The 16075-nt window shown below is 31.9% G+C and overlaps 1 protein-coding gene across 1 annotated transcript; it reads left to right on the forward strand.

Moving 5' to 3' along the window:
* Positions 1–12541: 12541 nt before the first annotated feature.
* LOC129218214 (uncharacterized) lies at positions 12542–16062 on the forward strand. Its single transcript, XM_054852436.1, has 3 exons — positions 12542–12814; positions 14023–14542; positions 14633–16062. Exons 1-3 carry the CDS (start codon positions 12542–12544, stop codon positions 16060–16062), a joined length of 2223 nt encoding a protein of 740 aa, XP_054708411.1.
* The last annotated feature ends 13 nt before the right edge of the window (positions 16063–16075 follow it).

Raw genomic sequence — 16075 nt, forward strand, 5'->3', positions numbered from 1 at the left:
TTACAAGTATTTTCATGCATTTTATGTTTATTTATTTTTTCCTTATAATGACCCTTACTCTAACACATTTTAAATATCTTCTTATTCACAGTTTTCTCAAAAAATCGTATTTTAAATTAGCTAGATAACCCCACAACTATTAAAGGAAAAAAATCTCTGGTTTTTTTCCAGAAAAAAATAACCGTAATCTTTACCGTTCAGAGATTGAAAGGAAAGCGACTCCAGATTCAGTATATCAGATTACACTCTTCTTTTGACACTTGATCTGTACCTCTGAATAGAAAGGAAAGAAAATCTAACTATCTGAAATTATAGAAGAAATCTACTTGACACAGCATTGAGAGGTTATGATGAAAGTATTATGTAACGTTGCTTTGACATTTTAAAAAACCTTAGGTGTGACTTTTCTTTTGAGTAAAAACTACAAAAAGATAAATTAATTAAAAATCTAATTGGTTTTTCAGCAATATAGTTTCAAATTATTATTGCCATTTTAAATTCTATTGTAACAAAGGGCCATACACAAAAAATTCAACCCTTTGTTCTACACGTGACGGTTCATATATTTCATTAAAAAGTAATAATATTAAAAGAAATACATACACATAACTACCCTTAAGAAATCACACATAATTTTTTTAACTTGTTAAGCAAAAAAACTGTGTTTGTTAAAATTTTAAAGTGTTATTTTTAATGAAATAAATGAAGCGTCACGTTCGAGACAAACTGGCCGTTTTCCGTGGAATGGTTCTAAAACACTTAATATTCTTCATGGTTTGTTTGTGGTAATTTTTTCAGATAAAACAGTTAATTACGAAACCAATAGTTAGCTTAATTAACTGAGTTACCTTAAAAAACACAAACAAAACTTAATGTTCGAGAAAACCATTTTTTAAAAGGAAAAATAGTTTATTATTTACGTTTAAAATAATTTTAAGTTAGCCACTAAAATTAACTACAAGTTATGTAGGGTTTAATGATGATTTTAAAACAACTTATAATGTTTTGTTAAGCTGAAACTACTATAAAAAGGTCAAACTTTTACATGTTTAACGAACTAAATAGGGTTTTGACCTAATGGTTATGGCTTAAATATTTTTGCACCTTCCTGCAGTATCAATTGATGAACTTTTATGCCTTGAATGATAAAAAAAATGTTGCGGAAGTTGCCTCTAAAAACCTTCCATTACCAACCTGTTGGAAATTTTAGTGTTAGCCTGTATCAACTAAAAAAGTAAAACTTACTACATCTTTCTTGATCAAATAGCCAGTACCGAAAAAATGGTTCAACTATGGACCACTTTTTGATGTTTTCAATGAAAATTCCGTGTGCATTTTTGTAAAGAAATTTGAGGACTTTAGGGATGGTAGCTATACATCTCGTCTTTCGAATAAAATGTTTAAAAAAAATCTAAGTTGGAAAGAAGAAGAAGGGGAGTTTTTTCCCCGTGGCCAATAGTTGTACCCCTAAGGGGTACAACTATGGGTCACCTCATTATAACCTAGAAAACGCATTGAAAACTTACTATAGCCTATTGTTGTCTGAGACTATACGTTACCCTATGCTTGAAACTGCATAAAGAACTTTTTTAGTCCATCATTTAACTTTTTTTTTTCAATTTTTAAGACTTAAATATCACTTGTCGTCTTAAGTGATTAATAAAGTTCAGCATGGTAAACGTAGGTAATGTTCTGCCTAGGTTTAGACATAGAAAAATTTATTTGCCTAGGTTTTGACATAGAAAAATTTGAAAACTAGAAAAATCTTACCAACTAAAGCCTATAGTTAAGATACCGATACTTAAACCTAAGGCTGACAGCTAAGAGGTGGGGTGTGTGCGGAGAAAAGGTACCTATATTAAGGTTTCAGAAAATACGTAGATCTGACAAATTTTAAACGAGATAAAAAAATGAAAACTGAAATGTGAAGTCACATTTCTTATTCCAAATGTCATCAAAATATATAGTTTTTAAAAATTATCTCAGTTTCTATTTGGTCCGGATTCCTATGAGCACCTTCTTCAAAAACTCCTATGAGTACGGGCGATAGGGCGACCCCCAAGTTTTCTTCTGCCGTTTCTTGCCTTTATTTACAATGAATAACACAAACTATGACGAAAGCATCCCTACAGGGAATAAAATAAAGCTCCAAGTCATAAGAAACCTTGAAAAATATTTGACCCATTGTTGTAACCCAACATTCCCATTTTCTATAAATGTTGAGAACTTGTGAAAACTATGAAACGTTTTAAGTCAACAAGCGGCTTAATTCATAACTGACAAACTAGTAAAGCAAATCTGAACTTACCACATCTTGGAAAACTGTAGAAGTATGCCCAAAGGAGACTTTTTGCTCTTCCACGAGTGAGTCGAATTACGCACTAAAAACGACTAAACTATCTAAGGTATACAAAATTATTGGCAATCTCTGATAAAGCGTCTTTAGCTATCTAAATGGTTACAGTACCTGGTAATTTTTGGGGGGCTCGTGTGTTTGAAAAAGAGGCCAATAGAGAGCAAAATCATCGCTATGGCAACAGTGGCCCATTGTTGCTCCCTTGGCACAAAATTGTACCGTTTTACGGTAATATGTATTTATAATTTTGTAAAATATTGTGCATGATTTTTCCGTGCGAGAGTTGCTTTAACGGCAGAACTGCACTAAAAATGCAAAACATAAATATTTAAATCAGAAACTTTTTCCGAATCATTCTGAAACATATTATTATTGGTATATTTTGAGTGTACTAAAAAGTACTAAAGTATACGATCTTTCTATGTCATTGGTACGCAGCTTTTTTTTTTTTTTTTTTTTTTCTAAATTGAGCAAAATAATTTTTAGTATTTTGCTGTTCAAAATAAATAAATTAATTAATTAATCATTATTTCATACTACTGGCTTATTTTTTTAAGTCATAACTTTCATGTGTATACAAATATTTTTCTCAGTTTCTTTATATCAAAAAGAACGTAAACGCAGAATTGCGTCTACGCATTTTAAAATGTGCGTTAAAATTTATTTAAAAAATATTTTATGTATAAAAACATTTTTTAAATGTCAGAAACTCCAACAATTTTTTTAACTTCCTCCAGTTTTGCTGCGTTAAGCGGTAACCGACATCAAAAATGTCCATCTCAAAAATGTGGTCAAACAAGAAAAGAAAGATTCCCATTGCTTGAGACATCTATTTGTCAATGTCTGCCACTGCACATTTGAACGTGACAATGCTGCGGGGCAAAAGATTTATGATTTTTAATGCATTCATAGGGAAACAGAATTCTTTGCAACACATCAAAGATTTATATTTCTGGTTGCATTTGAACTGGAAGAAGCATAAAATATTGCACTGACAATATCATTACAAAATCACCTTTTAGAGGGTTTCAAATGTTAAATCTAATAAATTATTTTATTGTTTTGAAAAGTTGATATTAAGCCCTCGAAAAAAGTAGTACAAAGAGAATGGAAGTCTCTATAAAAGTTTGACAGAATTGAAAATGAATAAAATGATATTATTTAAGCACAAAAGTTTGAAGTAATTGTCAAAATGTTTGCTTTATCAAAGCTGTTTTTAATTTACACATACACATATCTATCTATCTATATATATATATATATATATATATATATATATATATATATATATATATATATATATATATATATATATATATATATATATATATATATATATATATATATATATATATATATATATATATATATATATATATATATATATATATATATATATATTAGGGTGATCCTTATTTTCGAAGTTATGGATATTTTACACGACGCCCCCTCAATTTGTTCCATTATACAAATAAATGATCCATGAAAATATTTAAGTCAATTAATGAATATTAACACGTGCCCCTAGGGCCCCCTTTTTTGAGTTTTGAAGAAAAAATTACGGATTTTCTCACTTTTATGTAAAAATATTCCTATGTTTCATATTTAAAGTAATTTCGAACCTCAATAGATGTTGCTACTTCGAGACCAACCATTCTCTCACTTTCATTCTGTAAAATGTTTCATATTACATAGGGTACATGTACACCAATGACCTTGGGACAGGCATACCGCTATTCGCGCTCGTTTCAATTCAAGCGGCAGTGGAACATTTCTTTCCACCAAGATGGACACAAGGGATTCTAAAGGCCATTAATGAATGGCCTAGGCCATTAATGAATGATTTTTGACAACAACAAATTGCCTCCTCCAGTCTTTGGGGGTGTTGATTTAGAAAATTTTCTGTGTATGTAATAGGTGTGGCAAATTGGGTCACTAGATTTCCATGCTATAAGTATAAGTAATGACAATTATATTTTAATTCGCTGTTCTTCAGTTATATACTTAAATGTTTAGGCATTCTTATAATTTAAAATTTGAAAAATCCTTGATTACCCTATCATAAAAATATACTCGATTTTCCTTATCTAAAATATAAATTTAAAGGAGTTCCAGATCGGAATAATGTGAAAATCTATACTTTAAATTGTCTTCTTTTTCAGTACAGAGTCCTTTATTATCATCAAATTCTTCTTGCAATTCACAAGATTTAGAAAACCGAAAGGGATATCTATCCTAACCTGTTGAAACTTTTTTCTATATCTGGTCTAACACAACGAAAAAAAGCTTGACAACTACTGATATCTACTCGCAGTTCATCAATGTTAGACAAGTGCCATATTAAGGACAAAGATGCTGTTCATGTATTAACAGCCTATGTAGATGCAGTAAATTTAAATCCAAATGACCTTATGATCAATCGTACATCCCTTAAGAGAGCAAGAGAAAGTCTTCGAGAGGTAAAATCAGATTTCATGAATTTTAATTTAGATTTCTTAGTTATTCACTGGGATACAAAACTACATCCAGATGTAACTGGAAAAAAAAACGACGATAGGCTTACCGTGATAGCTTCAGGTCCCAATGTTGGACAGCTACTCAGAATTCCTGAGACATTTCTTCAGTTGTAAAAGATCTCTTAGATGATTGTTCTTTATTGCTAACTGTTCAAGTTGTAGTGTTTTATACAGCGGCTTACAATACCGGCCGTATAAATTGTGCATGTTATTTTTAGAGCAAAAGCTGAAATGTGATATATTACATTTGGATTGCCATCATCATGCACTTGAAATCGTACTGCAGAGTGTCTTAAAAGAAGTTCTTGCCTTTCTTAGTTCTAGACTCGATATTCCATTATTTAAGCGCTTCAAAATTCAAAAATTACACATACCACTTAAATTCTAAAAGCAGAATTTGATGACATAGTATTGTTCATAGAAAGCGGAATTAAGGAATATTACAGAGAATTCTCATAACGTGCAATAATATTTCTTGGTGAAGTCCTCCCTCCTACAGGCATATGTTTTCGGCAACCTGTAGCTTATCCCTGACCCAGATGGGTGGCAAAAGGATTTTCTTGTTTGAAAATGTATATATTTAGGAAACAATTTAAATTGACCTTACATGAAAAGATTGCCCGTAAATGCTCTTTTACAGTTAAATGTTGTACGAAGATATAGTTTTTCGCAGCAACCCATTCTAGGCCTTTTAAATTAATATAAAGTCTAGTGTCTAAAAAACCTGCAGCGTACAAAATGATGACAAACATGCAGCAGAAGCAGTGATTGAAAAATTCATAAATTACTAATGGTACTTAGGGGACGAACTAGTAGCTTTGTCCGTATATGAAGGAATTAACTTTGAAGATAGGAAAACACGACTTCAAAAAAATGCTTGCTGAATAGGAAGACGTGTCTGATGACTGTATAAAAAAATTTCAAATACCATTAGATGATTTGGAATACTTGCTTAGTAAAGATCTTCCTCTTTATAGAATCAATTACAAGTCAATAAAACTGTTTGATAAGTTACAAACACCAAAAGATGTTTTCCTATTTGATCGTGAATCATTGCAAAATGAAGGAAGCTATTTGAAGGGAAGAGATATCGTTAAAATGCTGAAAGTTGTGAATGATACAACTGAAAGAGGAGCAAAATTAATCGAAGAATTTCACAATCAATTTACCAAATATGAGTCACAAAGCAATTTATTATTTTACACACACTCCAAGACTATCGGGAAAAAAATGCACACGTTTGAGATACATTGATAAAAGCGTACGATTAAGGTAAAGTTCCTAAAGCAATATTTTATTCTTATTCAATGTAAAATCTTTAGACGATATGAAGTAGTTAAAAAGATTAATTTTAGTGCTACCTCGCAGTAAATATTTTTTGCAAACACAGGAGAAACGATATACGGGGTTTGAAGTAAAAACTCGAAGTTTTGGGGGGAAATTATCAAAAGTGTTAAAGTTCAACGTCCTAGGGGCACGTGTTATTATTGACCGATCGAGTTCAAATTTTGCACCGATTCCTTTTTATTATAGTGTCACAAAACTAGGGGGCGTCACTTGTTGAATTCCGGAAAAAAAAAATTCCCATATAAATAAGGACCACCCTAATATATATATATATATATATATATATACACATTGCTCAAAGAAAATTTTTGGTTATTTTTAGAGAAATTACACAGTTAAAGGCCTGTAGATGTATTCATAAGTTATGTTAGAAAATGTCTGCTTAAAACCCATTTTTCTTTTAAAACCCTTACATTTTAACTGAACAGGAATAAAGCTACGAAAAGTATGGAAATCTCTCTTTTTATTGGTTAATTGGATGTAGTTAAAAATATTGATAAGTCTTATACGCATTCTATGGTAATAACACAACTCACACCTTCTCAACAATTTTAAAATCTAAATCGTAGGGCATCGAAAAACCTGTGAGTATCTGTTCAACCATTTAAAAGCTTAAATATTTTGGTCAGCTTATTTTATGATTTTTTTATCCTAATTTTGTGGTATGCTGTGTCAAAAGATAATCTTTTTGTGGGCACTATGAACCTTTCTTCCTTGTACCCTACCATCAAAAAAAGGTCTATGAGTTTTAAAAGTCTCTGCTGAATAAACAGAAAAGTTGATGAAATCGATCTTCCCTAGAAATCTGCTAGAAGCACCGCAGTTTTTTGTAAGAGTGAATGACTTTCATAACGTTATACACTTCATCATCTTACTATTAAAACGTAAATGACCTCGTTGTTTCTCTATATGATTTACAATTGACTAATTTTGTACGTTTGCAAAACGCTGCTTAAAATTGCACCATACGTGATACCTGCACCACAAATTCTGCTCCAGCTCATTAAGAAACCTTTGCTCCTGCAAACAAAACTGTTTTCAAAAATTCTACCATTTTCGTATCACAAAATACACCTAAACTGATTTTTTTTTTACAAAATATGTAGTAAAAGCTGTAACTGCCATTTTTTAAAAATAGTTTCATGATCACTTCGCAAAAGTTAAAAAGCGAAACAAAATAAATTACCAAATCAAGGAAATCTTGCTCCAAGCTCAGAATCAGCGTTTCTCTAAAAACATTTGAAACGAAATATAGTTTCGTTCCAATTATAGGGAGGTTCAGGTTCAGGGTTTCAGGTTTCCCAGGTTCTATTCATTTTAAGTTTTCATCCTCGTTGCTACAGGAGGGGAAGGGAGAGTTAAGTGAGTTGTAACACTCTATGGCGAGGGGGCTGGGGACTCAAAAAGGCTGGAAAAAAATGCTACATCATTTATAAACAGCCCCTAATGATTTACTGCATTTAAAGTATCACTTTATTTTAAATTCAAGAGGAGGAAGATAACGATGAAGAGAGAAAGAAAGATAGATCTTTTAAGTATTTCAATCTGCCAGGAGAACGACGATTTGAGGGTATCATCTCATCTGATACTTGAGCTGTTTCATTTCCCATCCTCAAATCAGATCAAAATCTATTCCGTTTACCGAAAGAGATAAGGAGAGAAAAAAATCGAAAATCCTTTCATGATAAGAATGTTCAATTTATCATTTTAAGAATAATTCAAAAAAAAAAAAAAAAAATCTGTCTAATTTAAATCGGTTGTTGCTCATTCCAAAAGGCAGAATACTATTTTAGCTATTAAATACGGTTTAAAAATTTTCGCACAATAAAATTGCCTAAAGTTGCACTTTTAAAACATAAAAATAATATATTTTTTTTGAAATATGATCTTCATTTAATATAAATAAGACAACACAATTAATCTTGGTTGGAATTTTAATGGAACATTTAAAATACTGGTATTTATAGTTATGTTTTTTTTTTTTGTAATACGTGAAAATACTCATTAACATTTTTTATCGGAATGAAATCCCTTTTGGTGAAATACAACATTAAATGAGCTGATGTGTGCATCACATGACATCCTTTTACTCCAATTTAATGTCACTTCCCCATTACTGGCAATTTTAATGTGATTCAATAGTTAACTCTCTAAATATCACCAACAATGGCCAAATTGAAACCAGATTTAAAAATATATATATAAAAAAATCTCAAAATTTGTCGCCAAGTTGGCGACAAGACTTGGAGACCAAAAGACTGGCGATATATTGCCAAGTGTCCACAAAAGTATAACATCACTTGAGTTTACGTCGAAATTAACTATGATTCCCCCCAAAAAGGGCCAAAAGACTTCTTTAGAAACACCTGAATGCAACTAAAAGGAGAGGTGTCCAACTAGACCCCACTAGGAGTCAACGCACCAAATTTCAACTTTCCAGGACTTACCGTTCCTGAGTTATGCGACATACATACGCACATACGCACATACGGACGTCACGAGAAAATTCGTTGTAATTAACTCGGGAATCGTCATTATGGATATTTCGCGTGTCTATACGTTCTTAGGCACTTATCCACGTTTGCTAGAGTCGAAAAAAAAAAGTCAATATTCATTCGGGGGTGAGTAAAATGGAAATTAAGGTCGATTTTTGAGTAAAATTTTTTTCGCGAATACAATACTTCCTTTTTTGTAAAAGGAAATAATAAACAGTGAGGACCAAGATAGTGATCAATTCCATCTGTAACTTAGTCATTAATTGTTATTGACCTATTTATTTAGTTAGGATATTTTAGTTATATGTTTAGCGAAAGCTTAAGATTCAAATACTACTAAAGGGTGCTTATGTAATAAGGTACTGAACGTTTATGTAACGGTCAACAAACTGTTTTATCATGCCCCATGTGGAGTACATTGAAACAGACCGTGGCTCAAGTTGAAATGCAAGGAAACAAGTAAATCGTCATCAATAATTACTAATTCTAGAATGATTTATTTGACATAAAAAATATACTCATCCAACTTTACTTTCAATTAAATGCGAAAATATTTCATGAAATGTTCTTCTTTCCTTAAAAAACTTACCTGAACTTTTGATGAATATCATTGATTTTCTTTCATTTTTTAAAAATCCAATTGATTTAAGTTAGCAAACCCCAGCAACTAACATTATTTTAATACACTATGCTAAGCGCAAATAAATAAGGTAAATGGAACATAAAAACTTTTTTTTCATGCCCATTTTACTGTGTTTCAACCTGTGCTATGTCAAACCATCATCACGCACTCATCTGTCATTCTAGTCCCCACATAATTGCGACAACAAGAAAGTGCCTTCCATGAAAAAAAAAAAAAAAAAGCCAAATTTTTAAGGAATGTCACAACATTACTTCAGATTAGGTTAATATCATGTTATATATATATATATATATATATATATATATATATATATATATATATATATATATATATATATATATATATATATATATATATATATATATATATATATATATATATATATATATTATATATATATATATATATATATATATATATATATATATATATATATATATATTTATTTATTTATTTATTTATCTATTTATTTATTTATTTATTTATTTTAAGAAATATGAAAAAAAAAATCACATTGAGAAAATACCCTTGGTTACATTTTTATGAGGCATTACAGACTTTCAATAAGTGTCGCGATTGTAGAGATGTAAATATATGTATCTCTAGAGCAGCCCTAAGTAAGAAATTTTACACCATCATTACTCAAAAGAGAAATGAAAAGAAGTGATATAATTTAACTAAAAATGAGGCAATGATTAAATGCAACATTTTTCTCTAGTTTCTAAGTGGCGTTTCTGTATTGAAAAACTAAAAATGTTCACGAAACAAACTTCTTCAGTGTGTGATAAAAAAAGTAATTCCATTTCGCACCTGCTCTTTTTTTTTTTTTCTGCGACCCCATTCAGAAGGTCAAATTTTCTCTTAATAGCGCAAGTCCTAAGCCCAAATAGCACTTTTACTGGCGCTAATGATCTTGAAAAACTAAATCTCGTGGTAATGCCAATTACCAAGTCACATTTAATGTCCAATGCCGAGGAATAAATGCTTTGTAGCAAAATGATGGTAATTATAGAACGTTAAGAATGCAATTTTTGTGATTTTTATGCATGCACTGTCATTTTGGTATGGGATTTTTCTTCTGAATTATGCAGTTGGGTTTTTTCAAACTATTGATTTTGAGACTGAAAAAGACGTTCTTTAAATTATATCAGAAATACATTGGTACACACTATATATCTCAGGGTATTTTAAATGAAATGATTTCTTAGTAATTTATTTTTTTAGATGGAGAATTGGGATACATATAACAGTAGTAAAAGCACTACAAATTGATTCTCGCTCAAAACTGAAAAGTAAAAAGCTATACATTTTTTAATTGATTGACAATGCTTGCTAGCGTTCTCAACTGTATTTCGTAGTCTCTGAGGGAAAATAAAATTAAATAAAAAACATAATAAACCGTACATAATAACTCAAGCGTATCCAAACTTCAGACCTCCGCGGAACACCTCCGGAAAAATTATGGGCTTCGCGGATCCTCCACCCCCCCCCCCCTTTTAAAAGCGCAAAAAAAAAAAAAAAAAAAACTATGACACAGTTAAATATATTTCTTTCTAATATATGTTTACGCTTTTTTCCCCCTTTATTTTTGTTTATTCATTGTTATGTATATTTTGCAGTACTCTTGTGTTTGCAGTACTCTTGGTGGTCTTGTGTGGTTTGTTTTCATTTCTTGCATTATTATTTTGAGTTATGCAAGTAAAGTTCTATTTGAAATTTAAATGGGTATAAAAATGTTGTCACGAAATTTCTGCAACTCGTTAAGTAATAAAAATGAACTTTTGTTCTAGTGTTGAACCTAGTTTTAGTATGATAATTTTTCATATTAGTTGTATTTTTATGGCGTATTAGGATTTTAATTATTAACTATGGTTTGTGCAAACCTCAGTTATATTCAATGTTTTACTGGATAGCACGGCGGATCTCCTGGCATGGACTCGGGGACCCCCAGAGGTATGTGAAACCACAGAGACTTTATATAGACTCAACTAGAAAAGCTTCCCGCCAAACAAGATAAAGGATATATCCATGTTTCTGAGGAGTTGAAGGTGGGAGGAGGATCTAACTGAAGTAGGTGTGATGAAATAGGAGAACAGGGAGGATGATAGTTTGGCAGATACTTGGCTGGCAAACTCGATATCATAACTTTTTATGGCTGAGGGTTTTTGGGTTGAGGATGCAGGTTTTCTTTTTTGTGCGGAAAAGTTAAAGGTTTTCTTGGCGGGGAAATTATTACAACAGGGTTGTTTTTGATGAGATTCCCTATTCCAGACTGATGAGTAAAATACAAGGACGAAACTGCAGTCTCTGGATGCGATGACCACGCTATCGGTATATTGTATGTCGTCACTTTAGAGCAACAGTAAGATATCTTAGTGTTATTTCTTGAACTAGATATCTTACTGTTGCTCTGAGGCGACGATATATCAACAACATATTTACTGCAATTTTGATTATGGCAAAACATTATATTTTTGAGAGTCAATATTTTTCACTAATTGAAAAAGAACTTTACAAACAGCTAATTTTTAAATATAGAGATGGTGTTTGAACAAGATTTTTTTTTTTAAAAAAGTGGTTGTACTCAAATATAAAAACATCTGACAGCGAAAATGCTACCTGCATGTATCGCACGCAGGTATCTTGCGACACGATCCCGAATTGATAATACGGCGACTGGTTGTTGATATGGTGAACTTTGATTGCTTCCATGTGTTTAGTGACACTCCCAAGTTTAAGACAAATCGGTTGCCGTAAGAATCATCAAAATTGGCCAAAGCATTTAGCCTCTAAAACGTCACATAAGAACATACATGCGTAAACTCATAAACACATTACCCTTCTTTGTGTCACTCACTTGCAGGCGGGGCAAAAGTATGTTATTCTCCAATATCCCTCATAAGAACAGTTATACAAGATCTGTTACATCTCAACTCTAGAAGTAATATGCATGTGGCGCCATCGCAGTTGTTAAAAGGCTCGCACCTTCTGCTTCGGCAGTCGTTACCTGAAGACTCTCGGTGCAGGTACACCGAGATTTGTTTATACAGTATGTTTTAGTTACTTCATAAAAAATGTTCTACCTACGTTTTATCAATTTACCCTTTTAAAAATACAGTCCACTATATTCAACCAGTGAACCTTACCAAAGTGGTCCGCCTAGCCGCATAGAAATACCGAAAATATGGTAACTGTCATAGAAAGAGTTCCAACTGTGATAAACCGTCAAAGAGGAATTCTCAAAGGAAGAGTTACAAGAATTGAAAATTTCCTAAATACCGTTCAGTTGGAAGAAGAAACGGAAGTTCAACTGACAGTTAAATTAGAAGCCCTAAAAGAAATTCTAAGAGATTTGAAGACCCTTCAAACAGAGGTACTTGGACTACCGGATAACGTTGACATAACGGAAAACCTTCAGGCATTTGAAGAAATTGAAATTTCGATTGAGAATGCAGAGGTAAGATCCCGAGCTCTCCTCTCTCAAATTCATAAAAACGCCAATTCTCAGATTAGTACTAATGTATCGGCTACGCAGCATGTACCTATCGCTAAAACTAAATATGAACTGCCAGAAATTCCCTTACCCATTTTTACCGGCAAATATGAGGAATTTCAAAATTTCACTACGCAATTCAAAGCCTTAATCCATGAAAACGAGCAATTAAATGACACGCAAAAGCTATTTTACCTTAAGGGGGTCCGGGACACATTTTGAAATTTTTTTTATTATGTACTTTAGAGTTTTGAAATTTTTTGAACTGATTCATCATTAATGTAATAAGCAAAATCATAACATAAATAAGAAAAAAATTATTTTTTATTTAAATTTAATTAGTTTTTTTCAAAAAAATGGGGTTGCTTTAAATTGCTATAACTCAAAATATTGTAGGTCAATTTTCAATTTTTTTTCAAAAAAGTACGCACAAATATCTAAGCTTTAATTTTTATTCGGCGATTTCAAAAATATTGATTCAATAAAAAATAAAAAATATTTGAAGAAAAATTCGAAGATACTTTTTAAAAAAAAAAAATCATAATTTTTGCAGTAAACGTTTTTTTCAAATTCGCCGAATAAAAATTAAAGTAAATTGCTTGAAAGAGATATGCTCCAAGTTTCATTACTTTATCTCCATCGGTTCCTGACTTATAAGAGTTTGAATGCAAGAAATCGGGAAAAATTGCATCATGGAGAAAAACGCGTTTAAAGTTTTAAAGTTATGTACACATTCGTTAGATGCATGCAACAAAAATAACTATAACTTTCGTTCTATTTAAGGTAGAAACAAGATTCAAACGTCCTCTTAAGCAGAGAAAAACGGAGCAATTTTTCAAATTATAAAAAAAAAATTGCAAAATTTGAGGATTTTTGTGTCCCGGACCCCCTTAAATCTGCGTTAAAAGGTCAAGCTCAATCTTTGCAAACCTCGGAAGACACTTACGATTCTTTAATGAATGCCTTAACTTCCCGTTTTGAAAAAAAAAGACTTGTTGTTAATGCCCATATTCAAAATTTATTCAACCTAGAAAAAATAAACAATGAATCTCCAAAAGAATTACGAAATTTAATAGATAATTTCAAAAAAAAATCTACGCGCTTTAAAGGTGCTAGAATTTGATCAAAATAACCTATCAGAAATACTTTTGTCTCATTTATTTTTACAAAAGGTTGATAAAGAATCTTCTAAACAGTATCAAATGTCTCTTAAAGGTAAAGATGTTGAAGGCTTCGATCAATTGCTAGAGTTTTTTGAAACTAGGGTGTCAATATTAGAAACCGTGAGTAAAAATGCTCAAAATAAACAACCTCTTAAAAACCTTGGCCCTTCGTCCCAAAAAAGCAAGGTGTTTGTAGTTCAAAATAAAAATAATAAACCGAGGGTATGTGTTTTGTGTAAAAACAACCACACATTGTTTTGGTGCGTTGGATTTCATGACATGAGTGCATCTGAAAAATTGAAATTTGTAGAGCAAAAAGGACTTTGCAAAAATTGCCTTAATGCTCATGTGGGGATCTGTAAATCAAAATATGTGTGCTCTGTTTGCAAAGACAAACATAATACCTTGTTGCATGATTCTTTAGATGAAGTTTATCATACCGCAATCGTTTCTGACTCAGAAGGTCGCAATTTACGTAACCTTTCGGACTCCTCGCAAGGAAGTTCTACTGTTTCTGTAGGTCAGCAAAGTAAATTTGACAGCTAAACAAGTGCGACTTTAGTATCTCGCACACAACAAATAGGTAATTTAATGACAAAATTAAATGTGTTTGTTTTAGGAAAGGGCAACAATCGCGTGGAAGTGACTTCGTTAAGTGATTCATGCTCTGATATAAATCTCATGACGGAAAAATTAGCAGATGTCTTGGGACTTAAGAAATTGCTAGTCAAGAATTTGTCTTTAAGTGGAATTGGTGACCATTCTGTACCAATAAAGTACAAGGTCATTTGCTGCATTAGCAATGCAGATAGAACTTTTGAGAAACAGATTGAGTGTTTTCTTGTTCCGCAAATCGCGGCAAAAATTCCGTCTAAGTCTTTTTCTATAAACGAATGTCAAATTCCTAGTCACATTGTGTTGGCTTGTCCAAATTTCTTTAAGAGTACGGACATAAAATTGTTGTTAAATAGTAGCTTGTTTTTTGAAATTCTGCGACCGGAAAAACTGTATTCTGAGGATAAGAAATTAATATTTCAGGACAGTGTTTTCGGGTACCTGTGTACTAACAGCACATTACAGGAAACAGATTTAATTAACTGTTATCTTACGGAAAATTCTAAGTTAGATACTACTTTGGAGAATTTCTTTGAAATGGAGTCTTTTCCCGGAGATAATATTGAACCGACTAAAACGGAAGACGAAAAATTTTGTGAGGAACATTTTGTTAGAACTCACTCTAGAGATAGTACAGGTAGATATATCGTAAAATATCCAATGAGAGAGAACGCGGAATCGTTATTAGGTTTTTCAAAACTTACTGCAGAAAAACGATTGAATAGTATTTGGGCCAAATTGAATAAAAACAATACTATGGAAATTTTGTACCGTGATTTTTTGGCTGAATATTTATCGTTGGGTCATATGGAAGAAGTGGAGGATGTCGAAGCTGATGAAAAACCGGGTAGGGTATATTATATCCCACATCACCCAATATTTAAACCGGAAAATAAATCTACACCTCTGCGGGTAGTCTTTAATGCTTCCGAAAAAACCTCATCAGGATATTCTTTGAATTCCATTCTTCTATTCGGGGGAACTATTCAGCAAGATTTGTTTTCGATTGTGCTAAGATTTCGTAAGCATAAAATTGCCTTTTGTGGGGATATTCGTAAAATGTACCGTCAGATACTAGTGCATGAGTCGCAAAGAGATTTGCAAAGAATTCTCTGGAAAGATAGCTGTCAGGCCCCTGTAAAAATATACAGGCTTACTACTGTATCCTACGGTATTTGCTCGGCCCCTTTTCTCGCGACCCGTGTGTTGCAGGCTTTAGCGGATGATGAAAAATCGGATTTTCCTATCACTTCAGATATTTTGCGTAATGACACATACGTTGACGACATCTTAACAGGTGCAGCGTCTGTAGATGCCGCAAAACAGTCATTAATATCATTGCGTAATCTTTTAAAGAGAGGAGGGTTCGAATTACATAAAATTATATCAAACTCCACAAGTATTATGGCTGATGAAGAAAATGCTAAATTATAGTTTGACTTTTCTC

The sequence above is a fragment of the Uloborus diversus genome, chromosome 1 (genome assembly GCF_026930045.1).
Source record: "Uloborus diversus isolate 005 chromosome 1, Udiv.v.3.1, whole genome shotgun sequence".
In the NCBI taxonomy this organism is placed as follows: domain Eukaryota; kingdom Metazoa; phylum Arthropoda; class Arachnida; order Araneae; family Uloboridae; genus Uloborus; species Uloborus diversus.